At 45.1% G+C, this 27,666-nt stretch overlaps 1 protein-coding gene across 3 annotated transcripts; it reads right to left on the bottom strand.

Moving 5' to 3' along the window:
• Positions 1-722: 722 nt before the first annotated feature.
• On the bottom strand, positions 723-12,785 carry CDK5RAP3 (CDK5 regulatory subunit associated protein 3). Of its 3 annotated transcripts, none has more exons than XM_027873228.1 (14): positions 12,678-12,785; positions 12,290-12,335; positions 10,576-10,707; positions 9,676-9,776; positions 8,464-8,512; positions 6,466-6,644; positions 6,068-6,204; positions 4,829-4,973; positions 4,300-4,410; positions 3,585-3,666; positions 2,753-2,841; positions 1,763-1,968; positions 1,199-1,370; positions 723-1,058 (listed from the first exon to the last, which is right to left on the bottom strand). In XM_027873228.1, exons 1-14 carry the CDS (start codon positions 12,681-12,683, stop codon positions 993-995), a joined length of 1,521 nt encoding a protein of 506 aa, XP_027729029.1. In that variant the 5' UTR covers positions 12,684-12,785; the 3' UTR covers positions 723-992. The 3 variants fall into 3 exon arrangements, with proteins under 3 accessions (XP_027729029.1, XP_027729030.1, XP_027729031.1); XM_027873229.1 differs by having other exon boundaries at positions 10,609-10,707; XM_027873230.1 differs by lacking the exons at positions 12,290-12,335; positions 12,678-12,785 and adding an exon at positions 12,174-12,253.
• Positions 12,786-27,666: the final 14,881 nt, after the last annotated feature.

The following is a 27,666-nucleotide window of genomic DNA, read 5'->3' as shown; positions in this document are numbered from 1 at the left end:
ATCACTCACTGTCCGGGTAGGCTGAAAGGCAGTGGGGAGGGGGCGGCCCTCCCCAGAACTGAGATAACAAGCAGCAGGAATAATGAGTGGTGTCACTCCACTTTTCATTTTGATGGAAAGTCATTACAGGAGTCAACGCCAGCGACAAAGAGCCATGAATCAACTGCTCTGCTATGAAATTAAAATCGAATTGCTGGCCACCCCCACCCCACCCCCCATCCCCTTTCTGGGGAGTAAGGGCGGGAGGTGGCTTAGGAGAGGGGTGCTCCGATGGAGCCGCAGCCCCATCCCATCGTGAAGGAAGCAAGTTTGTGTGGGAAATGGGGAAGCAGCTACTGAAGGTGATGGCTCCTGCCTCCACTCTGGTTATCAGAGCCTCCCTTCCACAGTCACATCTTCCCTCTGCCTAAAGGTGAGCTGTGATTAAAAGGAAAGTACGGCTTTGCTGGCTCCGTCCAGCTCCCCTTCAGCTGCTGGTCTGCCATGTGGCAGGGAGGGCCCCAGCTGGTCCTGCTATCAGTGAAGCCTTCTCCTCCCTCACGGACCTATGTGCAGATGAGAGCCTGGGGACCTCCCAACCACCACAACTGGAGCAGGAAAAATCCTTAACCCCTGTTCCCAAAGAAGCAGAGAGCTGTCTAGAAGGCTGGAAGCCCATGGGTGAGCACAGGCCAAACTCTAGGACTAGAGAGGCAACAGTGTGTGAAAAACCACAAGCAAGATGCAAAGTTTTTTTTTTTTTATTTAATTAAGCCTCACTCAACTGAAAGCAATGGTTACTGGCTAACCAGACCACAGAGCCAATCACGATAACTTCTCACAGAGAGTAAAGTGCCAAAGAGCAAGTTCTCTAAATCTCCCCTTTAGACTGACAGTTTTTTGAGGTTTCCTTCCCATCTGCTGGCTCTTTCAATTAGAGAGGCCTATGCCATTACCCTCTCATCCAGTACCCTTCCATCCCAAAGGCTGAGCAGGAGAGAATGCAGGAGGCATCACAGGAAGGTTCCCATCAGGTTCACAGGGCGACCACTGTACCTTTTGGAAATGTCTGCTTCGATCTGCGAGATAGTGACACTGAGTGAGGTTCACAGGGGATCAGAGAGCAGAGGAAGAATGCTGGACTGCACTCTTCAAGGCCAGATTACCCTGGCCTTCGGGCCCGCTTGCACTGGCAGTGGTCTCGATTTCCGTCTCTTACCAGTTTCTGCAGCTCTCTGGTTTTCTCTATCAGCAGATCCAGTTTGGGCTCCAGAGATGCCTGCTCCTGAAGAGCCTCCTGCCTCTTCTGGACCATCAGCTCTTTCTTCAGGGCCAGCAGGTCAGACTGCTTCAGTTTCTGCCGGAGCAGATCGGTCACCCGATCCACATACCTGGATGGGAGACCCAGACCAAAGCATGGGATCTAATTACCACAGCCTCATGACCTGCCTGTGCTTTCCAGGCAACATCCAGGTAACATCAGTGTTTTGGCACCCAGCCTCAGACTCTGAAACCCTTCCTCTCCAAGAAGCAAGGTACCTCACTCTGAGCACTGGGGAAACAGATTTTGCACATACAACTGGCAACTAGTATCCCAGCCCCGAGGCAATTTTAACCTTGAAAGCACAAAGAGATAGTAGAGGAAATAAGGAAACAGGGGTGAAGAAAAGAACAGGAAGAACCACACAGGTTTCAGAGCTGCTGCTGTGGATGTAGGACCCTAAGAGGAAGCCCTATACCATACTCTTACCCAAGTCATCAAATATACAGAGGAAAGCCAGACCTTGGTGAGGCCAGGATCATAAACAGGTGTTGCATTCGAAGACTGGTGAGCTGGCCAATCAGATCCTGCAAAACCGACACCATGGCAATCACTTTCACTTTGGTCTGACCCTGCAGGATGGGTGGAGCCAGTTGGAACTGGCTCACTGATAGGATGTCTGCCTCTTCACTCATCTCCAATGCTCTCTGGGACAAGAAGATTTCTAACTGAGAAAAGAGAATAAAATGGGTCAGGACAGCTGTTTACAAAGTTCAGTTAAGTTTTTGGTAGTTGAATGAATCTTTAAACCACTGGGGATCCTTGGACTGATCCAAAATTCAAGCCTGAGAGTGCTCTTTATTTGGTGCCTGAGGGAAGGGGAGGGACTCCCCGTTCTGTGTAACTTTGGAAACTTACCAACTATAACTGAAGGCTACTCTGGCCTCAGTCCTTCTCCCCATAATCTGTCACCATTTGCCCCACCCAGGCCTAAGGCTCTTTCCCTTCCTTCCCTCCCTAGACAGTAAGAAATGACACAAGTCAGGCAGCAAAACTGAAGTGACTCAAAGGGTCAAGCAGAAGAGGATGTGAGTAGACGGTCCGGGGGGGCCGTGTACTAAAAACTCTGACAACCACTTAACTAAAGAAAGAAGAAAACCTGATGATGGTGAGCAGACTTTATTTCACCACAATGAAAGACAGAGACTGGCAGAAGTATGGGGCTGAGCTCTGTGGGTGAAATGGCACCAACGATCTCAGGCAACCCGTCCCGGGGCAAAGGAGCTGAGAGACACCCAATGCTACCCCATGAAGTTCTGTGCTAAAAACGGGGTGCCATAAAGCTCAAACTCCTTGATTGTTCACACTTTTCCCACTGACTTATTAGGAGACAAACACAAAACTATATTACCTTTACCATAAAGGTAACATTAAGGTCACATAGTTTACTTTTATCCTCCTGCCCTAGAATCCATTATGGCCCTTTCCCCTAATTCTCAGAACTCCTAGTACCTCCATGAGTTCATCAACAAACTGATTCCGGGTTTCGGGGTATTCAAGAAGAGTTAGAGCATCTGGACCCCTTGCGACACCTTCTGGAGCTGCCAGAAGAAAAACAAGACAATAAAGTAGAGCCAAAGAGATCAGCGCGCCAGGGCAGGAAAGACAGCCTTACAGGCATGAAGCCCTGGGCACGAAGCCCTGGGCACCCCAGGCTTGGTAAGAACATAGCCTTTCTCCCCCAACGCAGCAACTCCCTCCCCTATGTCTTGAACCACAGCCTCTTTCTTGAATGGTCTCAATCCTAATGGGCCTGAGACCAGTGACCACCTGGCTGAGCAATGAGAAGATACAGAAACAGGTCTAAAATGAATATAAATCTGGGGCTGTGCAACAAAATGTCCAAGCTCCTTCTCAACAAGAGTTTTGAAATCAGACCAAGTTTCATACCACAGTGTCCTCTAGTGGTAGACCCTTGTTACTACATTACTTCTACTCCTTCCATGCCACATGATTCCCAGGAGTTGACTTCATAGCCCAGTGACTCCTGGAACTCCTTGGCAAGACCAGTTTTCAAGAGGCCACATGGACACTTGGGTCCCAAAGGAGCATTGGGAAAGAGAAAGCCAAGTGTGTCTAGGCATTATTTCAAGCCCTTGATCATGACCATCCCCTCTTCCCACAAGAAGAATCTAAGAATAAGACATTTGGTCTTAAAACATTTTGGTGTAAAAAGTCTCAATCACTGCAGTATATTTTTCTTTGTATCCTTAGCTCTTGACCTCACAGAAGCCTAGAAGCTCACTGCTTTTAAAATGGACAGCAGGGAATGAAAAAATTTTACCCTGGGCTCCTGATTCCAGTACTGTTATCTGCACGGGATCGGCATCTCCATCTCCCCAATCTATTCCTTCGTTACCAGCTTCCTGGAAGTAGACCAAATGATCCCATTAAGATACAGTCAGGAAAATTTCTCCCGCAGAATAAAGGCTTTACATACCAGGAGAAAGATGAAAATAACTAGGGTGCCCCAAATACCTGACTTTAATTATCTTGAGAAGTTCAACAATGCAGACTCAGACAAGAGCAGGACTCAACCACCTAGGGCATGTTGGCAAAGTTGGCACTTGAAGTCATTACTACCAATGCCTTTGGATTTCCCCTACCACTCAAGCCAATGCTTTCACAAGTTACCTTCTGATCCTCTCTCCTTCCCTTCAAATTCTCCCTGGTGGAGGGGAAGGGGAGGAAGTTGTTTGTCCCAAGAAACTCCATGCCAAAAACTGGCCAGTTGTGACTTAACAGCATTAGGAAGACTCTCTTCCCACTTGTTCTCCCCCATTCCAGCACCTCACCCCATAACTAGAACTCCATGGTCCTCCCAGGCCTAACACAATATGCCCTGATTCCCAGACAACAGAATTTAGAACTGACAGTGTCCCTTTTGAAAAGTTGCTGCATCCTGAATTATACTGTTTCCTGAAGCCAAGGATATATCAAGTGGAACATTTCAAAATCATCATGAGAAGGTGACTTCTCTAGCTTAAAACTTAATTAACCTTTGAATCAGGCTCCAGTGAGATTCCCCAGTCAATTTCATCTGTCTCAGTGGAGATGCCATAGTTAATCCCTTCCGAAGCCGACTCTATCCCAAAGTTGCCCCAGTCAATCTGGAAAACGGAGTGGAAACACAAAGGAAGTGAGTAAGATGGGCCTGTTCTCCCATCCCTTTTTACTGGCTTTTTTCTGAGAGACCTAACACAACGTCCACCTGTGTTGTTCTGACCTCCAGATACAAAGGCCAGACGGCCCAGTACAAGCAGGGTGGCTGGGTCCAAAAATGCTCCTCCAGATTAGGTTCTTTAGCGGGCTGCCACCCCTCCAGTACAGCTGCTCAAGAGCCAGACCAGAAAACAACGGGGCCAACACGGCCTCTCTGGTCTGTCCTCCTAAGGTTTCACTCCAACTTTCCCCTATGTTCCTTTGAGGAAACTAAAAAACGGGCTGTGTGGACCAAGCTACTGGTATAGGCGGAAGAGTAATGGATCCCTCTGGGAGGGAAGCCTCCACATCAAAGCCAACACTTACCGCATCATCCGCCACCTGCTCAGGGGGCTCCTCCAGACGTGGCCGTTCCACCACCGTGGGCTCTGTCCCTGTCCTCCACTCATACACGGTCGTGTTTCCCTGCTTCTGCACGTGTCTCAGCATTGGCACCACCTGCTCGGTGGGGCTTCAATGCACAAGTCATTACCTTCCCGTTGTCCAGTTATGGCATTGCTATGGATTCCTAAACTATACAACCTTTAGGTGCAAGACCTATACAGTTGATTGTTTTTGTTTTCTTTGCTAAATATGGGTGGTTAGAAACGAAAACCCAAGTGTTGTATAAAAAGTAAGTTGAAAAGAAGAGGCGATAGGGACAGCTAGGTGGCGCAATGGATAGAGCACCTCCCCTGGAGTCAGGAAGACCTGAGTTCAAATCTGGCCTCAGATACTTCCTTGCTGTATGACCCTGGTCAAGTCATTTAACCCCAAATGCCTCACCAAAAAAGAAAAAAGAAAAAGAAAGAAAGAAGAGAAGAGGCAATAGCCAGAAAGAATGAACAACTCCTTCCTCCTGTTTCTCATATTATTTCCCTTTACATACTTCATATTTCAGCTAAATTGGATTACCCGCTGTAGCTCCCATATGCCCTGGGCTTTCCAACCTCTGCACCTTTACTCAAACTGTTCCTGACAAGCCTGGAATAACCTTCCTTCATTCCCTTCCCCTTGATGAATTCGTATTAATCTTTAAAATCCAGCTAAAATGGGGCAGCTAGGTGGCGCAATGGATAGAGCACCGGCCCTGGAGTCAGGAGGACCTGAGTTCAAATTCAGCCTCAGACACATGATACTTACTAGCTGTGCGACCTTGGGCAAGTCACTAACCCTGACTGCCTCACACACACACACACACACACACCAAAAAAAAAAAAAAAAAAAAAAAAATCCAGCTAAAATACTACCTTTCCCAAGAAGCCTTTCCTGATTTCCAAAGTTGGCAATACTTTTCCCCTCGTTACCAAAAATGCCCACAGTATTTTCCACATATTAATCTGTACCAGTTTTCTAATTTGACCACAGTCACAAATATGGCACATACTATCTATGTCATATTCCCCTATTAGCCACGAGATTCATGAGGGCCATCACTATACTTTATCTAATATACATATCTGAACATTTTATCTCTCTCCCAGAGATACACAGTACTCTGTAAATAGTAAACACTTAATAAGCATTTGCTGAAATGTGCTAAAGGAAAAAAGGCCCCTTGTTTACCTCTCACACACAAATCCCACACAGGCCTGGTAGAGCTCGATAGCTTCCCACAGTGACTCAACCCTGGCTCCAATATCAGCCAACAGACTCGGCAAATCCTTCACCAGAGCCAGCAACTCCCTTCGGACATTGTCTCCCTAAACAGAAAGGAGGGGATGTGAGCTAATAGAGAAGTGGTGGGAAGCCACAACTTAAGAGGAACCCCTGAATCCAGTGAGATGGGTCAGGAACTGTATGCAAAGTGGACAGGGGGAGGAAATCTTCCTCAAACAGAACCTGGGACTACCAGAGTTGGGACAATATGCCATCCAATGTTCTACAACTCTGGCTAAAGAGTGAGGTGGAAGCCCCGAGGGACCACCTCTCTGGACCAGGAATGGCGGCCACAGCTCACTCACAGTGATGCCATACTGTCGGCAGGAGTTATAGAAGCGCTCCTTCATCTCTGCAGCTCCCAGCTGGCACTCTTCCTCCTTGCGGCCGTACTCTTGCTGCAACTGCTGGCACTTGGCGATCTGCTTCTTCAGGGAGGGTATTTCATAGCTAACATTCCGTACCAGGAGGCTGGAGATTTCCACTGGGGGAGGGGGAAGGAGGCAAGAAAACCAGTTCAGAGATCCAGATAGAAGGCAAATTTCCTCCAGGATTCACCATGGAGTAAACAACCTCTAGGCATTGCTCTGAATGGTATAGGATGGGGAGGGGGAATTGCCCATATTGTATTCCCCAGAGATGTGTCTTAGCAGTTAGTGGGTGAAGGAGTTCACACAATACATATACACGCGCATACATACATATATACACATGCGCGCACACACATAAGTTCTGTGGACACGAGTGGCATTTGCTGAGCATATGCTCAAGCTCCCCCACTGATTCTGACCATCCTTATAATACAATCAGGTAATACAGACACAGAATCTCAGAGTTGACAGGGACCTGACCCCAGCACCTGGCTAGTCTAATGTTTACCTGAACAAGATCCCTTCTAAAATATACACTAGGGGCAGCTAGGTGGTACAGTGGATACAGCACCGGCCCTGAAGTCAAGAGGACCTGAGTTCAAATCCGGCCTCAGACCGAACACTTGACACGTACTAGCCGTGTGACCCTGGGCAAGTCACTTAACCCCAATTGACTCACTTAAAAAAAAAAATACACACTAAATGGCCATCCAGCCTTCAAAGCAACACCTCCCATTTTTAGATGGCTCTGATGGTTAGACTGTTTTCCCCTTACATAGAGCCTCAACTTACCTCTCTACAACTTCCTCTCAATACTCACAGGTCTACCTTCTACAAGCAGCCAGAACAAAATCTAATCCCCTTTCCTCCACAATAGCCCTTCAGATTCAGTCATGCATCCCTAAGCTTTTTTTTTTTTTCTCCAGGTTAAACATCCCAAATGCTTTCAACCAGTCTTCATATGAAATGATCTCAAGGTCCCTCACCAAAGCTCCTCTGGCCATTCTCCACACCTCCTCAACATCTTTCCTAAAACGTGGTCCCCAGGCTTGAAGACACTAATCCAGGGCAGAGGACAACAAACACCACCATCACTTCTCGAGCCCTAAACACTGCCTCTCTTAATGAGTTAGCTTTAGGGGATCCCACACTGCTGACTTATGTTCAGTCCACTAACACCCCAGAGCTTTCTCATATAGCCTGCCATTTAGCCATGTTTTCCTCCATCATGTAACTGGGAAGTTGATCGTGGAACCCAAGTAAAGACTTTATATTCATTCTTACTAAGTTTCATCTCATTTGGTTCCATCCAACATCCTAGACTGTCAAGAGCTTACTAGATCCTAACTACCATCCCTGTGTTAGCTTCTGTCTGCAGCTCTGGATTGTCTATGAATCTGATACGTGTGCTGTCTATCTTTATCAAAAGTACTGATAAAAAACGTTAAATGGCGTAGGGCCGTGGATAGATCATCGGAAACCTCTTTTCAGAGTGATGAAGAACAGGAGCAATTCTTTGGGCACAGCCATCTGTTCTTTGTAACTCTGTGAAATTCACTTTTGAGAGCTTTGTGGCTCCTCCCATTTGCATCACTGTAGTCACTGTGTATACTGTTTTCTTTTCGTGCTCCTCTGTATTCACCATTTCTTACAGTTCAGTAATATTCCATTATATTGTTTACCCAAACCCACCTAACTGTCCCATCACCGTGTCAAAATACAGCACAAGACTCAAATTTTTCATTAAAATCTAATTTAGCCCTATCTATAGCATCTCCCTACCAATATAGCAAACCTAGCAAAAATCTTACGAGGTTCTTTCTGCCTCCCAAACACCCACAGCTCATACTTCCAACTTGAAGCCCACGGAAATTCTTGGGAACATTTGGGAGTCTGTTTTCCTACTTCTATTTTGGGGTTGGGTCAACTTACCTAGATAAGTGCTGTCCTTCTCATACAAGGACACGATCTCCAGCCAATCCTGAAATAAGAAGGGAAATGAAAAGTGAGCAAGGACAAGCAATGACAGCAGTGTCACAGCCCAACCTCTGAGCTCCAGGAGGGAAGCCAACCTCCACATTAGACACTTAAATGGCCTGCCCTACTTCCATTAACTCAGAACAATTGCTAAATTACCCAGTTTACTTTAAAAGTGTGGTACTGAGCAAGTAATCCCCAAAGCAGCATAAGTCTAAAATATAAACAAAGTGAAAAAGGAAGCCTCCACTGGAATTTACTATGCAGAGAGGAGTTTCAGGAAATGTTTCTATGTATATCTGAAAAGAGAAGGTGATATTAATCTTCAAAGAGTGGGGACTGGCAAACAAACTGTGGTACATAAATGCAATGAAATATTATTTAGTTGAAAGAAATGATAAATATGATGAATACAGAGAAGCATGGAAAGAAAACAATATACACAATGGCTACAATAATATAAATGGAAAGAACCACAAAACAACGAAGTAAATTTTGCAAAATTACAAAGAACAAGCAAAGCTCCAAAGAAGAAATACGAGAACACCACCCTGGTCCCACTCATTCAATGAGCTGAGAGGCCCAGAGGTGTGACACACTGTACATATTTTTGGACATTTTAAGTGTACTGACCAGTTTTGCCGATTTTTTTCCTTTAAAAATAATTGTTATATGGGATAGCTCTCCAGGAGGGAGAGAGGGGATGCAGAAATACTGGGGGAAATTTCAGCAATATTAAAAAAAGATATCAAGAAAAATGTATTTTTAAAAAAATCTTCAAAGAATCACAAGATTTAAAGCTAGAAGAGACCTTAGAGATGATAAGGTCTTCAGGCCCACAAATCACCAGAAAGCACCTAGATAATAAGTGGCATTTATACAGTATGTAAAGGTTTGCAAAGTGTTTTGCACAGTTTATCTCATCTTGCCCTCAAAAAAGAGCCCATGAAGGAAGTACTACAGTACTTGTATTTTATAGATGAGGAAACTGTGGCTCAGAAAGGCCCAGTGCCTTGCTCATGGTCACACAGCATATGTCAGAAGATAGGATTCAAACCTAGCTCTTTCCTGACTCCAAATCTAGAACATGTTTCACTAGACCACATTATCTCCCTTAAGCTCAAATTCATTGGTTCGCGTGTCCCCTCCCCCTTGGTCCACAGTCACCTTCATTCTCTGTGAAGAGTAGCGGCCAAAGATATTTTTCGTGGAAGCCTCAGTGCCTTTGAGGAGGTCCACAATTCTCAGGCAATGGAAGTAGTGAATGTCTGAAAGCCACAGAAGAAAGAAAGCTGATCAGGGCTTGTAAAGTCCACTCTAAGGAAACTGGGAAACTGTTTACTCAATCCCTTACTAATAACAGTGCAAGGCATATGCTTCCATTCCCCTGCCAGTCTGAGGAAACCAGAATCCTACCCCCAAAAAAGAAACTATTCTGGAATAGGCTGAATTGCTAAGGGCATGGGAAATACCTCAGTTGAAGTATGTCAAACTTACTGCCTCAGTCAAAAAGAGACTCTAGAAGCTCAATGCCTCACAAATACATTGTTGGTGGAGCTGTGAATTAGTCCTTGAGCCAAAGGTGTTACCGCTAGGCAAATATCCCAAGGAAAACCACGTTAAAAAGAAAAATCCTATAGATATGAAAATATTTCTAGCAGTACTTTTTTTTGTGTGGTAATAAAGAATGAGAAATAAAGTAGATGTCCATCAATTAGAGAACAGAAAACAAATTTTGGTATGCAAATATAATAGCAGAATCAGGAAAACAATATACACAATGACTATAACAATGTAAACCAGAAAGAACAACAACAAAAACTAATGCTCTGGCCCCAGAAGAGAGATGGAAATGCATCTCTATCCCTTCTTTTTAGAAGTGATTAGAGTAGGATACTTTGTTGATGTGATATGTTAGAATAGAGGTGATTTTTTTTTTTAATTAGGGATGGCTATCTGAGAGTAAGGGAGAGATAGATATATTGGGGAATTAAGGTGATACAAAACCAAAAGATAACAACAACAACAACACACACGCACAAAAACCCTAAGGCCTGATCCACTCACAAGATCCAGAGAGCAGCTGAGCAATCTCCTTACTCTCTGGCATGTCTTGGATGGCTGCATTTATCTTCTCTCGGATTGTCAGCACCAGGCTCTGCCATTTCAGGTTGCAGTGCCTCCTGTCCACCAGCCAGTCTGCACCAGAAACACTCATGTAACAGAGTCTCCTGGGAGTTACCCAAAACACGTAAAACAAGCAAAGACCCCCAAGAAAGGACAAAAATTTGCTATTTACTTTCCAGTCAGCAATAACTGGTCTGAGGTAGGAAGAAGATGGGGGCAAAGAAGTTTTAATAGAGAAGCTAGCAGCAAAATGGGACCTGGGAACTTGCCTTCCTACTCAGTATTATCTTTATATGGTAACAGAGTTAATACAAACATAAAGGAGGAGTCCAAGTTGGCAATGACAAGGAGGGAAACGAATTGAAGAGGACATGTAGCTTTTCTACCTCAAAGTCTACTTATGTGACCTTAGGCAGGTCATCTCCCCTGGGCCTGTTTCTTCATCTATAAAATGACAGGGTTGGGGGGCAGCTAAGTGGCACAGTGGATAGAGTACTGGCCCTGGAGTCAGGAGGACCTGAGTTCAAATCTGGCCTCAGACACATAACACTTACTAGCTGTGTGACCCTGGGCAAGTCACTTAACCCAAAAAACAAACAAACAAACAAACAAAATGACAGAGTTGGACTAGATCTCTAAAGGTCATTTTCAGCTCTAAATTCGTATTATCTGTGATCCTGGGCAGTATGCTCTAGTTGATAGGGAGCAGCCCTCAAGTCAGAAAGACCTGGGTTCAAGTCCTGTCTCTGACACTGGCTGTAAAGCTGGAGGAACTTGGTTTGCTTTGCTCTATTCTACTAGGCTCAAAGAGGGAATCAGCTCAGGGCTCCGGGCTTTCTATCTACTCTGTTCAAGCTAAACTCAATAACATCCATGAGCAATCTATGATAAAGTTACACAGGGAACAGAGAAAGGATAACTGAGGGACTCCATCTAGCCTCACCTTGTCATTGTACAGATGAGGAAACCCCAGGAGGTTAAATAATTTGCTCACAGTCACACAAGTAGAAAGCTTCAGAGGCAAGATTTGAAATCAGATTCTCTGAAATGAGAGACAATGCAAGTTCAGTCTAAACTGAACTTGATACTAAACCACAGAAGTCAATCTCTTCTCCCAAAACAAAGGAGGCATCAAGGCACAATGAAAAGAGAGCTGGTCTCTGGATTCAGAGTCAGAAGACCTGGCTCTGCTGCTTTGAGCAAATTACTCTTCCCCTCTTGGTTAAGTCGTCTGTAAAATGAGGATTAAATGATCTATTAAGTGTTTTCTATGACACCAAGAATCATAAAATGTCTGAGATGAAAAGTGACCTTAGAGGTTACCCAATCCATCTTCCTTACTGACAGAGGATGCTGTGGAATGAAAGTGACTTGCGCTCTCCATGCTCACTTGGTCAGTGAGCAACAGAGATGGGAATGGACACCCAGCCTGGAGGGCTCTGTCCACAACCAGGGCTACTATGACCAGAAAAAGAGGCAACTGGTGATCGGAGCCTGGGGAGATGGTCTTAAGGGATACAGGCCTGAGCTCTACTCACCGACAGGCTCATACCAGGACCCCAGCCCGGGTCCTGCCCCGCCCGGCCACAACCCCAGCCTCAGCCCCGCCACCGCCACCGCCACCGGCACCACCACCACTACTGCTACTTCGTACCAAGCAGTTTGCTGCTCTGGATGTCAATGGGCACGTGCTGGTGGTCCTGGCGGGAAACAAAGGAGATGCAGCACGTGACTGAAGGGGCGGGACCAGAGCCTAGGAAGGGACAGGGTTCACTAGGGCCCGTTCACGCCCCGCCCCTTTCCTAGACGCTTTCCGGCAACCATCACCGCAAGGATGGGGCCCGTGGGCGAAAGGTGGGGGGAGAGGGATGATGAGGCTCGCCGGAGTCAGTTAATGGTTCTATTGGCCACTGGTTCGGTGGAGACACGTGAAGGAAGGGTTAGTAAGTGGGGGAGGGTTGGGGTATATACGGGGCGCTGGTAATTGAAGTGTCTTTCGGGAATTAGCCCTCCCACCCCCACGAGACCCTTTTCCCCCAGACCTGCATATTTCTTCCCTTCCGCTTCCGGCACTTCTAGGAAAGGCGGGCCTCCCTCCACCTTGGTTCGTACACAGGGTTGGTTGTTTACTGGTGTCGCTAAGACCCACGTGTCCCTCCCAAAAAAGCTACGTCGTCTCCTCCCGACGGCCAATCAGGACGGCCTGGGCGTATGTCCCTCCCCTCGCTCGGACCCTAATGGCTTAAGACGGAGGGAGGCGGGAGAAGAGGAAGTAGAGCCAATGGGAGTCCGCAGGGAGGGTTCTGTCCAACGGAGGGTGGGCAGAGCCGGTCGGGCTGAAGCTGCAGTTGGGGAGTGCCGCCAGCAGGCTGCGTCCGAGGGCCGCCGGCTCGGGCTCTTCCGCTCGCGGATTCCCACAAGGCTCCGCTGGAAATGTTGTTTGAGTCCTGGTGACCTGAGATGTTCTCCCCTTCCCCGTCCAGAGGCCTAAAGTAGCGCCCTGGCCGCAGTTGTAGCCGTTTCTTTGGCCGGGAGCCGGAGCCCTTGTGTTTTTATCTGTAGGATAGGCGGGCTGGCCGACAACCTCCCTTTCTCTGCCTGGCTCCTTCAGGGAAACCACACACGGCCAGAGCTTCTGTCCCGGGGGGTTGTGGCTCCCTGTCCCATGGATTCCCAGACTCTCAGCGTTGGAAGGGACCCCCCTCTGTCCGCGACAAGTGTCCAGCCTTAACTTGGAGACCCCCGGGGATAGGGAGCTCCTCGCCTCCGCAGGCGGCCAACTTAATATTTTGGATAACTCGTTGTGAAGTTTTTTCTTCCATGGAGACAAAATTTGCCTCTCTCTGACCCCTGCTCCAGCCCCCTGGGGCAGGAGGGTTTTAGAGGATTATAGACCTTACCTGGATAATGGAAAAAAATATATATATAAAATAATAATAATATATATATATATAAAGCAAGCAAAAAATATATAGATATATAAAGCAAGTTACAAACAGTACCAGGATTATAGAAAAAAAAGTTATAGACAGTATCAGGGTTATAGAAAAGAGTTATTGACATTACCAGGGTTATAACAGGAAAAAAAAGTTATAGACATTACCAGGGTTATTAACAGGGGAAAAAAGCCCAAACAAGTTAATATAGACAGTACCAGGGTTATAGGAAAAAAAACAACAAATTATAGAAAGAACAGTTATAGAAAAATAAGTTATAGACAATACCAGGGTTATAAAAAAAATTATAGATGAAAAATTTTAGACTACCAGGTTTACAGAAAAAAATCATAGAAAGAACAGGTTATAGACAGTACCAGGGTTATAGAGGTTATAAAGGGAAAAAAAACCCAACAACAACCAAGTTTCATCTCCCTTCCAAGTGAAAAACTTAAATAATTGAAGATTATTGAAGTGATAATAACTGATATTGGTCCTGAAATATCGGTGGCTTCTCACCAATATCTGCCCACTGTATCTTTCTCCAAGTGGGACATCCCAGTTTCTTCAGTTCATCCTCCTAGGAATGGACATCCTCACTGTTGCTTCGCTGGATACCACAGGTCCCAAGGGATGGTGGAAGAAGGCAGGGAATGGCCCAGGACAGCCATTCCCCCTTATTGGACAAGCTCTGATTATCATGTCTGTCCTACTGATGGCGGGTGGTCAGATGTGTGTCCTCCACATAAACAACTGACTGCAATACATAGTACTTCAGGGTCAACCAAACTGAAGTGGAATTTATTTAACCACTTGCCAACCAATACTATCATTACTTCAGGAAAGGGGGTGGCAGTAGACTTCCCTATGCCATTCCTGTGTCTCTTCAACCCCGAAATTCCCTACGTGTTCTCTTCCCCTATTAAAATGTAAGGCCATTGAAGCTCTTCTCCAACGTGGTGGCCTTCTGGGCATGCTGCAGTTTGTAAATATCCTTCCTAATGTGACAGAGCTCAAAAGCCCATTCCAATAGGAACTGCTCAGGTCTTTCCCATCACCACATCTAGACAATAGTTCTCTGTACTCCCTCATTCATTCCTTTTACTAATTTTTATTGAGCCATAATTTTTATCGAGCACCTACTATGTAGGCTCTTTGGAAGATACAAAACATAACATAGTCCCTCTCTTTGAAGTGCATCTCTTCCCCTTTAGCACCACCTGGTGTCTGGGTTTGGTCACTGCCAGTTTGTGTAGGAGAAGTGAGAATCCACCAATATTTCAGGACCAATATCAGTTATTATCACATTGTCTAATGACAGTGCATAAATACATCTGGGAACTTCAAGGTTACCACTCCATTCAAGAGGAGTAGTAGAGAGTAATGGGGCATATTACCAGGGAAGTAACCTACACCATTTCTCCTTTTCCAGGGATCAGGAACTGATTTCTGTCAGAGAATAAGGTTTCAGCTGGATATGAATAAAAACTCTGCATTACGGCTGTCCGAGATAGACTGATTTATGTTTATTGGTAATGAGTTCCCTATGACTGTAGCTATTCAAGGCTCAGTTGGATTGCTGCCCTGGATGACCACTTTCCGGGGCAAGTTGTAAGGGGAGTTCCCACTGAGGCATAAGTTGATCCTGGTAACCCTTGAGGTGCCTTCCAAGTCTCTTACAATCATAGCATCTGAGGAAAGTGACCTTAGAATATATCTAGTCCAACTAGGCCCAAACTAGCTGTAAGATGCTATGATCTCCATTTTGGGCATGGAATGGAAACGACTTGCTCTAGGTCGTGTAATACATCCATGAAAAAGCAGGGGCTAGAATGGTCTCCTGACCCCTAGTTCAGTGACTGCAGACAGAGCAGCTACATGTGTAGAAACAGGGCCTTAAAACTAAGGCCCACAGAGGAGAAATTACTTATTTAGTTACACAGGTAGTAAGCAGAACTGAGATTTGAACCCAGGTCATCTGACTACAAACTTAGATCACCTGCTTATGTAGAAAGCATGGGGATGTACTTGAACACCCCCTCCTCCAAGCTCCTAATAGCCCCCAATTGATTTCTTGTTCAGTAATTTTTCAGTTGTGTTTGACTTCGTGATCCTATTTGGGGTTTTCTTGGGAAAGATACTGGAATGATTTGTTGTTTCCTTCTCCAGTTCATTTTACAGATGAGGAAAGTGAGGCAAACAGGGTTAAGTGACTTGCCCAGGGTCACACAGCTAGTAAGTGTCTAAGGCCAGATTTGAACTCAGGAAGATGAGTTTTCCTAACTCCAGTCCTGGCACTCTATCCATCCAGCCACTTAGCTGTCCCTAGTTGATTTAGTGGCTGGGTGAATATTCTAGGGGAGTTGTAGGGTTTTTCTGAGGGGAAAGAAAAAAGAGGAGGGCATTGACTTGGGGCCAGTACCTTATAACCAGGCAGGAATATTGACGCTCAAAGAATACTGCCATCACTACAGTCTAGGTCAGTTCCCTCTTTGGTCTAAGGCACCGGGCATTTGCTGCCCATACCTAGCTCACCACTGGAAGTCAGGACTCTGAATAGCGTTGATCAGCTATGACATCATTCTGAAAAAATTCAAGTGGTTTGTGGTGTTTGTGTGACTTTGGCTTGGAACCAGCATCTCCCTGATCCTGCCCCAATCAACCTGTCCCATGTGTCCTTTTCTCACACCCTTGTCTGTCTTAGACTCACCTGCTCCAAAGCTATTCATCTTCTCAACCTTTTCCTGCTTCCCACAGTCACCTAGGATGACATCAGTGGGGAGTCTGTCCTGCCAGCATCCCCCTCCCAAATCCCTTCTCCTTTGGGAAGCCTCCCTAGATCAAGAGAGAGAAAAGCTCTACCGAAACCTGTTGCCTCCTGGGCAAAGGGTGCCCACAGCTTTCCTTCTCTTGTAATGTAGGTAGGCAGTATAGTTAATGGAGTGGGATCAGAAAGACCTGGAATCCTGCTTCAGACCTGAACTAGCTGTGGCCCTGGGCAAGTCACTTAACCTCTGTCAACCTCAGTTTCTTCATCTGTAAAATGGAGATAATAATGGCACCTACCTTCCAAGGTTGTTATGAGGATTAATGTAAAGCACTTTGCTAACCTTAAAGTGCTATATAAATACTAGCTATTATATAACAAGAGGAAAAAGGAAGGAAGAAGGAAATGAACATTTATTAGGCACCTATTTTAGTATGTCAGACACAGTGCAAAGCACTTTACAAAGGTCATCTCATGTGATCCTTGTTGAGGTTTAGGGGTGCAGGGACCTTGAAATAGCAATACTATTCAGGTCCTGCCTGAATGAATTTGACCCAAGCCTTCTTTCAGCCAAAGACAAGGTTTATTAAGAACACTCATTGGGGTGAGCGAGATTCCTAGTGAGTCTGAGTTATAGGCTAGATTTTAGGAATCTGAGCACCTTAATGGAGGCTAAGATGGATCTTACATACAGAAAGACTGTGGGACAGATTTAGCAGTGGCCAGGTAGTCTGAGGTGACTATGCGGAGGAATCTAGGGAGAATCTGGAGGGGCATGGCCAGTAAGCTGTGGTGACTATAAGGTAACAGAATGCCAGGGACTGGGACACGTGGCCAAGGAAGAATGGAGTCTAGATAGGATTAAGGGTGGGAAGTGGCCGGGGCAATCAGGAGGTAACAGAAAGGAATTGGGAAATTGGGTTCAGCAATTTAGCAAGGCCAGTTGAGTGGATTATAGCCTCAGGCGAATGCCAGAGACTTGACCACGTAGTCAAGGGCTTTTCCTTTTTGGGGTCCAAATCCCAAAGACATGGTCTTTTCCTTTTAGGGGTTCAGATCCCATCCCCATCAATCTTTACAACAACCCTGGGAGATAGGTGCTATTATCCCCACTTTACAGTTTTGGAAACTGAGGCAAATAGTGATTAAATAGAGGCAGCCAGGTGGCACAGTGACCTCAGTTCAAATCCAGCCTCAGATACTTAACACTTACTAGCTGTGTGACCTTGGGCAAGTCACTTAACCTCGATTGCCTCACCAAAAAAAAAAAAATAGTGATTAAGTGATTTACCCAAATGGAAATCCACCTAGTATGGTGGGTGGTCTTCCTCCCTTTCTCCTGGCAGCTCAAGGTTACCAGTAGAACACATAAGCTGCCCACAGGTTAGCCCTCACTCCCACCATGTGACCAGCCCATCATTTCCCAGCATCTCACCTTAGAGCTCTGGAAGGAAATAGGGTAGCAGAGTCTGTATTGCTCTGATATGAGCAGACAAAGGGCCCAAAGTGGGATACTCACTCCATCCTGTCTGAGAAGTTCATTCTTACTCTACTTAAATAGAAGTGTCAGGAGGTAGAGAGAGTAGAAGGGGAAAGTGGTGATAAGCCCTATTCTCCTTGGAAGAGAGTATCTGGAACTTATCCATCCAGCTCCTTCACCCCATCCACAAACCACTGAGCCAACTATTTCTAGCTCTCACCCCTAATTAGAAGCTAGATTCTTCCAGAGGTATAGCCCACTGCCCTCCTTCCTGATACCCCACAGGCCCAAGTGCTTTACTTAGCTCTTTGCAAGACCCAAGGTAGCTGTAAGATGCTGTGATCTCCAGTTTAGGCACTGACCTCCCCTAGAGTAGGCCTCAATTTCCCCATCTGGTAGACCATCTAGAAGAAGGAAGGAAGCATGAGGTAGTGGAAAGAGCCCTAGGATTGAAATCAGGAGAACAAATGAAAGTGACGCAATAGGTGTTTGTTGGGTGGAGTGCATTACTTTCAGAAGGGCAATTTAGTCCAATGGAAAAGTCACTGGGTTCAGTGACAGGCGACTCAAGTGCAAATGAATTTTTACTTGTGTGGCCCTGGGCAGAGGCCCCCCCCCATCTCTCTGAGCTTCAGTTTCCTCACCTCTAAAACGGAGATCATAGATTTAGGGCTGGAAGGGACCTCAGAGACCATCTCACACAATTCCCTCAGTTTGCAGATGGGGAAACCAAGGCCCAGGGAATAAAGTAACTTACCCAAGGTCACACAGGTAATAAACAGAGTAAGGATTCAAACTGAAGTCCTTGGACTCTTGCCACACCACCCTCATACCCCTCCTCCCTCTCAGGACTTTATGAGGAAAGTGTACTATAAACTGGTCAACTGTAAAGTCCACGTGCAGTAATATCAATTATAATGATTATGAGGTCAATGGTCAGTCTTCACAGGGACCAGTTAGTTTTGTTCTGTTCTAGGCTGCTGATTACACCTTCACTCTTGCCAGTCATTTCCCCACTGAATGCCACAGGTCCCAAGGGATGGCGGGAGGAGACAGTGGCCCAGTGCAACCATCCCCCTTATCAGACTAACTCAGCTTGCTGCTTCAGTCCTGCTGAGAGCAGAGGGTCAGATGTGTGTCCTCCCTCATTATACATTTATATAGCACTTCAGGGTCCCCAAGACACTTTACACACACCAACTGAAACCATTGCTTCTGGAAAGGGGATGACAATAGGTTTCTCTCTGTCCATATTCACCATTCCTGTATCCCCTCAGACTGGAGCTCCTATTTGTGTTCTCTCCCTCATTAGAATGTAAACTCCCTGAGGACAAGAATTATTTCACTTTTATCTTTGTATCCAGTGCCCGGCACAGTGCCTGATAATATTTAATATTTAAAATAGTCATAAAATAATAATAAAATACAATAAATAACAAAAAGCACTCCAACATTGCTTTTTCATTTATTACTTCATAATCTCATTTGAACCTAATAACAACCCGGTGGCAATATGGGGGTTGTGGATAAAGAACCAGCCTTGAAGCTAGGAAGACCTGCCTTTAAGTCCACCTCTAACACAAATCTGCCAGGGTGACTCTCACTTATCTCTCAGTGCTTTAAGCCACACTGTAAGTTGCAGAGAAAGTGCTGGCTTGCATTGGTTGAGTAGAGTTTTCTTACCTGAGAGTTCCCTATACCAATGAAGTCACAGCCTCAGTCCCTGTCCCTAACTACCTTATGAGGTAAGTGTTACAGATATTGTTGTCATCCCCATTTTACAGATTGGGAGACTGAATCTCCAATAGGTTAAGTGACTTGCCTAGGGTCACATAGGCACTAAGTGTCTAAGCCATAATCCCCCCCCCTCCCGGTCCACTAGACTCTGTTAGACTATAGCTAACTCCTAGATGGTTCCACCTAGCCACTGGTTTCAAAGGTTTCAGGCTGGGAAAGATCTGAAAGGTCATCTCATCTGACCCCCTCATTTTACAAGGGAAACCTGAGGCTCTAGAGGAAAAGTGATTTAGCTCCAGTCACATAGGAAGTAAATAGGAGACTCAGGATTTGAAGCTCAGCTTTTGACTCAAAATCCAGCGCTCTTTCCACTATTCAATGCCTCCTACGCTTCCTCTTCTTTCTTAAGTGATCTTCCAGGCAGAGAAATTGAGGCATTCTCTAGGAAAGGTCACTGTCCAAACTGAGGATCCTGGTTGTTGTTGTTCAGTCAGGTCCAACTTTCCATGACCCTGTTTAGGGTTTTCTTGGCAAAGCTACTGGAGAGGTTTACCATTTCCTTCTCCAGTTCATTTTACAGATGAGGAGACTGAGGCAAACAGGGTTAAGTGACTTGCCCAAGGTCACACAGCTAGTAAGTCTCTGAGGCCAGATTTGAACTCAGGAAGATGAGTCTTCCCGACTCCAGGCCCAGTACTCTATTCACTGTACCACCTAGCCACTTAAGGATCATAATACATTGCAGCTAGACTGGACTTTAAGAGATGTTCAAGTAGTAGTGTGCTGGTAAATATTTATCTAGGGGGCAAAAGTACACACAATATTCTTTTAACATTTTAACATTATTATTAACATTTTCTCCATTACTTTATTAAGTGTAGAAATAAAGAAAACAATAAACCCAGCCCAGATTTGTTGAGTTTGCCAATTTCTGAGGTGTAAATGCTGACATTGAAAATTTAACAATTAGTCCCAAGTGAAACACTTGGACCTGTAGGATGTCTGGGAGCAGTAGTCAATTCTGGCTCTTGATTAGAGCAGAAAGAGAATATTTGGCTCAGTAGTTTTCAGATGGGGAAAGGGAGCTTGATGGACAGGTGGTAGAAGCCTTCTCCAACCCAGAGCAAGGCTTAACCCAATCTTCCTCAGCCCCACATGTCTTCTAGACACCCTTCTGGATATTCTTTCCTCTCTAGATTGGCACTTCTTTCTCCTGGAGCTATCTCCCCCTACCTGTCTGGTCACTCTTTATGAGTGCTATGCAATGAACATACTCCAGGTCTCTGGACTGGGCCATCTCCTCTTTCTTTGGTATACATTCTCTGTGATTTCAACTCTCATCTCTATATAGATGACACCCAAATCTACATATATTGTTATTAGTTTTTCTTGTGTATTTGAATGTTTGCTAATTATTAAGTTTAAAAGAAAAGAAAAAAAAACCCACTCCATTGTGTGAACATTGAATTTAATTGACTCTTCTTGGTACCAAAGTACCAAATTTAATGTTGATAATATTGGATTTTCTCAAAGCAGGGCACACCTGTACCTATTTTCTCACACACCCACACATACACAGGTACACACACCCTCACAGACATACGGGCGCCCACAGGCACTGGCACGTGTGCAGACAAATGCACCCACCCACCCACCAGCCAGCACTAAGCAGGCACACTCACGGAAGGCCTTATCTCATGTTCACTCCCTCCCTGCCCCTTCCAGGAATGATTCCCCTGGAGGCCATGCACAATAGGACCTTACCTGAGAGCCTGGGAGCCACCTTGGGAATAGACGGAAAAGAAAAAATGGCGCAGGTCCAGGAAGATGGGCTGGGCGTCGGCTGCCTAACATGCCTGGCATTTACCTGGCTGGCACTCCTTCAGGGGAAACCCGCTGAGGAGGAGGCAGCCCTGAGAGAGTCCACCCCTTGTGATTCTCATCTGGGCTGCCCTCTCTGCTCCCTCCTATATCTAAGGATTGCAGGGCACAGTGAGGGGGAAGCCCTAGGGGACTTTGGGGAGGTTCCTTCCCCTCTCTGGGACTCAGTTTCCTTAGCTATAAAATGAGGAAGCTAGATTGAATGCTTTTTAAGGTCTCTTTCAGTTCTAGAACATATAATCCTCTAAAATCAATCACTCAATCTAACAAGCATTTATTAAGCACCTACTATGTGTTAAGTGGCTCAGTGGATACAGCGCTGGGTCTGGAGTCAGGAAGACCTGAGTTCAAATTCAGCCTCAGACACTTACTAGCTATGTGACCCTTGGCCAGTCACTTAACCTCTGTGCCTTCATCCACTGTAGAAGGAAATGGCGAACCATTCCAGTATCTTTGCCAAGAAAACTCCATGGACGGCATTGGTGTCCTATGGTCTACCGGGTCACAAAGAGTTGGATGCAACTGAACAACAACAACAACAAATGTGCTAGATACTGTGCTAAACACTGGGGATACAAAGAAAGGCAAAAACGGTCCCTGCCCTCAGGGAGCTCACAGTCTAATGGGGGAGACAACAGGCAGACCACTATGTAGGTACGAAATTTGTATAGAACAGATGGAAGATTATCTGAATGAAGACACTAGTAGCAGAGAGGACTGGGAAAGGCCTCCTACGGAAGAAGGAATTTGAGCTGAATCTTGAAGGAAGCCAGGGAAGCTAAGAGGCAAAGGTGTGGAGGGAGAGCATTCCAGGAATGGGGCACAGCCAGGGCAAAGACATGGAGATGGTAAATGGAGCATTATGTGTGAGAAACAGCAAGCAGGGCAGTGTAGCTGGATCATAGAGTAAATGGAGGGAAGAAAAGTGTAAAAAGACTTTCTTAGAAAAGGTAGGAAGTGGCCAGGTTAGGAAGGGCTTCAAATGGCAAACAGGAGCTTATATTTGATCCTGTAGGTAATAGGGAGCCCCTGCAGGGATTTGTTCCCAAATTTACTCAAAGTTATGTAATGAGGTGGACATGGAGGGTTTTATCTATGATATCAAGTACTGAGTCCATTTAGGCTCAGATGGAACTTCTATGGAGTCGTTATTGGGAAAAGGGGGGAGACCTCTTCAGTTGGTTTTAGGGGTGAAAGCCAGAAACAATGAACATGAATACAAGCCTACTGATATAGGCAGAACTCCCAGCAATACTGGGTAAGTGCCAGGAAAATAGCCATGGGTTACTCTCTCAGGATAAGCATCAAAAAAGCTTCAGGGAGAGAGGAGGTGCTGATTGTCCCCCCCCTCCCCTCCCATGATTCAGCCTGTGCAATGCAAACTCAGATTCTTTAGGGAAGGAGGAATGGACTTCAAATACACAGAGATCCAAACAAGCCTTCCTTAATATAGCTTTGTATAAATGTGTGTACATTCACATATTCTAAAGTAATACTATTGATTCCCTTACATTCCTGAGAGAGAAGGACAATTCTTGCAGTTACAAAATACTAAGAAGCAAAACCCCGTCCTTATGCACATAATAAAAAGGAATCTGGGCCTGCAGAGATAGGCATTAAAGAAAGCACTGAGGCAGGGCACTGGGAAGGACTTTCTGGGTATCTCAGCTTTGGTGTCTCTGATTTTGACTTGAGTGGAATTGACCTTAGAGAGTTATTTAGAGTAATAATAATAGCTAGTGTTTATATATTGCTTTAAGGTTTCTACAATTCCTTGCAAATATTATCTCATTTGCTTCTCACAACAACCCTGGGAAGTAGGAGTAGGTGCCATTATTACCCCCATTTTACAGATGAGGAAAGTAAGACAAAGAGAGTTTAAGTGTCTTGCCCTAATAAGTGTCAGAGGGAGGATTTGAACTCAGGTCTTTCTGACTCCAAGTCATTTATATCCCTGGGATGAATATGGTACAAATCTGCCTGATTGCCAGATCTCAGATCTAAACCATCAGTCTAAGGCATTGCCAATGAGCTCCTCAATTTTATCTTCCCAGAGATAAGTCTTATCATCATCATCATCATCATCATCATCACCATCACCATCATCACCATCATCATCATCATCACCATCATCATCCCCACCATCTTCCTCCTCCTCCTCATCATCAATGGCAGCAGCAGTAGCAATCTACCATCTTCACTGAGGGGCTTCAAGGCATAGTAGACAGAAAGCTGTCCCTAGAGACAAGAAGATGTTGGTTCAAGTTCTGCCACTGACACATTGATTGCATGATCCTGGGCAAGTCATTTAACCTCTCAGTGCTCTAGGCAACTCTTACCATATAAGCTACAATTCAGCAGTCAATATGCATTATTAGATGTTGATTCCCTGTTGGATTCCCCTATACCATTGAAAGCCATTATATTATCCTTGCTTGTTTAATAAGGAATAGTAGATCTCTTTAAAGTCCTTTCCAAGTCTAAGATTCTATTTTATGGGTATTCCTCTCCCGCAAACTGATCTATCCCTATTCCTAAGTTCTTGTAAATCTCAGTTAATTTCCAGAGAATTCCAATTCTTCCTCAGAATTGGTACGGAGGACCTTTGCCCTCTCTTCAAAAAAAAAAATAAAGTCAAACAATGCAGTCCCAGACAGAACAGTACCCAAATTTTCAGAGCTATTCTTTTTAGCTGTTTCCTTAGGCCTATTTGAGATGGAGCCAGCTGCTCACTCTGGCCTGAGCTCATTTGCCCATCCTATAATCTCAGGCTCATTTAAGACAGTCAGAAACCTCTACTCTTTTTACCAATATGATTGACTAAATATCCATCTCTCCTCATTCTGCCAAATGGGAAGGGAATAAAAACAACCATCCCACGCAATTAAAACCTTTCTCATCACCTCAAAAATAGAATAAAATGCTGTCCTAAAAATACTCAAAGAGGGGGCAGCTAGGTAGAGCAGTGGATAGAGCACCGGCCCTGAAGTCAGGAGAACCTGAGTTCAAATCTGGCTTCAGACCAAACACTTGACACTTACTAGCTGTGTGACCCTGGGCGAGTCACTTAACCCCAATTGCCTAAAAAAAAAAAATACACAAAGAAGACCCTCCCCCCCTACCATTTCTGGATTGTTGTTGTTCGACCATGTCCAACTCTTTGTGCCCCCATTTGGGGTTTTCTTTGCAAAGATACTGGAGTGGTTTGCCATTTCCTTCTCCAGCTCATTCTACCGATGAGGAAACTGAGGCAAACAGGGTTAAATGACTTGCCTAGGGTCACACAGCTAGTTAGTGTCTGAGGCTAGATTTGAACTCATAGCTTCCTCACTCCAGGTCCAGCACTCTATTCACTATGCCACCTAGCTGCCCATCTATCCAGGATACCTTGGAGATAATCAAAAGAGGAAAGGCACTTTTAAGGGGGGTGGGGAAAGGCTTCTTGGATAAGGTGGGATTTTAGCTGAGACTTGAAGGAAACCATCGTAGGAGGCAGAGATGAAGAGAAAATCCCAGGCATCAGGGACAGCAAGTGAAAATGTTGGTGAATCAGAGTTGGAGATGAAGCACTTAGTGAAAGAGCAAGAAGTGGGGTATCTCTGGATCACAGAGTAAATCTTGTAGGGAAGGTTGTGTATAAGGAGTAAGAAGACTGGGAAGACAGGAAGGGGCCGGGTTATAGAGGGCATTAAACACCAGACAGGTGGTGCAATGGATAGAGCACCAGCCCAGGAGGACCGAGTTAAAATTTAGCCTCAGACATTTACTAGTTGTGTGACCCTGGGCAAGTCACTTAACCCCAATTGCCTCCCAACAACACCAAACAGAATTTTATATTTGGTCTTGGAGGCAATACGAAGCCACTGGAGTTGACTCAACTTGGGGGGGAGGCAGGGATCTGAGTGAGATCTGAGTTTTAGGAAGATCAATTTGATAGCTCAGTGGAGGATAGACTGGAGTGGTGAGAGACTTGTGGCAGGGGAAACAACCATCAGGGCTATTTCAATAGTCCAGGTATGAAGTGATGAGGGCCTGCACCAAGATGGTGGCAGTGTCAGAGAAGGAGTAATGTATGAGAGGAGTTGTGTGAAGGTTGACTAACTCAAAGAGGAAATATATTAAATTTCTCCAATAGGTGGCGCTACAGACAAGTCATCATTCAAATAGTTTCTTCAGTTTCTGGGGCACATTTATAACCTTACCACCATTAGTTTCAAATGGCTTGGTCAGTGACAAATCCATGCTGGCCAGGTTCTGGATTTTAGCCTAAAGGTTGATGTAAAATATTGTTCACAACTTTACAGTTGCAAATAGAAAAATTTTATGGCTCCAGCTCCCACATTGCATTTATAGAATTTTCCCTTTTCAAGCAGCAATCCGCTATATAAGGGAGTCTGAACCCTTTTCAATTATAGACCTCTTTGGCAGGCTGGTGAAACCTGTGGACCCCTTCTTAGAATCATGTTTTTAAAAGCATAAAATAAAACGAATAGAATTATAAAGGAAACATTCTATTGAAGTATATTTATGAAAATGTTAAAAAACAAAACCAAATTATGAGTTCATAGACCCCAGGTTAAGATCCCCTGCTCCATATTTATATCACACAGCCAATCAACTTTCTGAAGCCTCGTAGTTTATTTAACATAGTGAATATTCAAGAGAAAAAAAGTTTCAATGCTCCTATTATCAGTTAAATCAAAAAGCATTTATTGTTGTTCAGTTGTTTTCAGTAATGTCTGACTATAACATTTGGGGTTTTCTTGGCAAAGATATTGGAGTGGTTTGCCATTTCCTTCTCCAGCTCATTTTACAGATGAGGAAACTGAGATAAATAGGGTTAAGCAACTTGCCCAGGGACACATAGTAAGTGTCTGAGACTAGATTTTAACTCAGGCAACAGAGTCTTCCTGACTCCAGGCCCAGCACTCCATCCACTGTGCCACCTAGCTGCCCTATGCATTTATTAAGCACCTACTACATTCCAGGCACTCTGCTAAACTCAGGGTATGCAAAGAAAGGCAAAAGACAATCCCTGCTTCCAAGGAGCTCACAGTCAAATGGAAGAGACAACATGCAAACAGTTATAGAGGGTGAAATGGAAATAATCTCAAAGGGAAGGCATTAAAGGAAAGGGAAAAGGCTTTTTGTAGAAGGTAGGATTTGAAGCTGGGACTTGAAGGAAGCCAGGAGATGGAGATAAGGAGGGAAAGAATTCCAGGTATAGGGGATAGCAAGTGAAAATGCCTGGACCTGGGAGATGGAGTGTCTTGTGGGAGGAATAATAAAGAAGCCACAGAGCAGGTGAGGGGAGTGAAGTATAAGAAGATTGGAGAGGCAGAATGGGGCTAGTATGTGAAGGGCTTTGAAAACCCAACAGAGGATTATGGAGATGAAAAGCAGCCATTAGAGTTTATTGGTTGGTCAGATGATTCCAGGACGTTCTTTCAAATGGGCAAGCTATAGAGAGGGGAGTAGTGGTGTTCTGGGTCCAGCTCTGGAAGCACAGGAGAAAGTCAGGCAAATCCTGAGAGATGGATCAGTCTCCTGGTCTTATCCATTGAAGAGACTTTTGGAAGCTGGTGCCCAGTGGGCTGCATTCCTCTGCTGAGAAGGCTCATTCAGCTGGTCTAGAATCAGTCTTCCCTCCATTCATCCCAATTCAGACTGCTGGGGTCACTGCCTGGCAATCTCCCACACCCCAAAACGTCTAAGTCTTAAAGCCTAAAAGCTAAAGCTAAAGAGGAGGAAGGCAGACCTGCATACGCCCCAGGGCAGATAATTTGAGAAACACAGAATGAGCCACAATTACAGAGGTTAAGGATTATTGTTATGTCCCAAGGGGTTTACCAAGTGGGTCCAGGCCTTAATGTTTGTCCTAATAAAACAGGAATTGGGGGGAATGAGAAAAAGAGGGATGGGGAAGAAATGTGTGGGGAGTTAGCAGCAAGTGCCAGACACAGGGCAGAAGGGCTTGGTATCGATTTAATTCCATTAGGTTCAAGACTGATTAAGCACTTGTTATGGGAGGGGTTCCATAGACCATAGGTACAAAGGCCAAAAATTCAAATATAAAAATAAGACAGTCCCAGTCAATAAGGAGGTTACAATCTAAGGAGGTGGGAGGCTGAGATTAAGAGGATAATCTCATTAAAAGAGATCAAGATATAAACTTGCAGGACCCAAGATGTAAACTTGTAGGACTGATGAGGAGCAATTCATACTATTAT

This window comes from Vombatus ursinus, unplaced genomic scaffold (genome assembly GCF_900497805.2).
Source record: "Vombatus ursinus unplaced genomic scaffold, bare-nosed wombat genome assembly UNPS02014801.1, whole genome shotgun sequence".
Lineage (NCBI taxonomy): Eukaryota > Metazoa > Chordata > Mammalia > Diprotodontia > Vombatidae > Vombatus > Vombatus ursinus.
The sequence above is the reverse complement of the archived record's forward strand: the minus strand, read 5'-3'. Positions and strand labels throughout refer to the sequence as shown.

Coding starts and splice junctions, on each gene's coding strand:
- CDK5RAP3 (XM_027873228.1), bottom strand. Junction 6,645..8,463: donor GAAGGACAGCACTTATCTAG/GTAAGTTGACCC, acceptor CCCCTCCCCCAG/TGGAAATCTCCAGCCTCCTG. Junction 1,059..1,198: donor CCAGAGAGCTGCAGAAACTG/GTAAGAGACGGA, acceptor ACTATCTCGCAG/ATCGAAGCAGACATTTCCAA.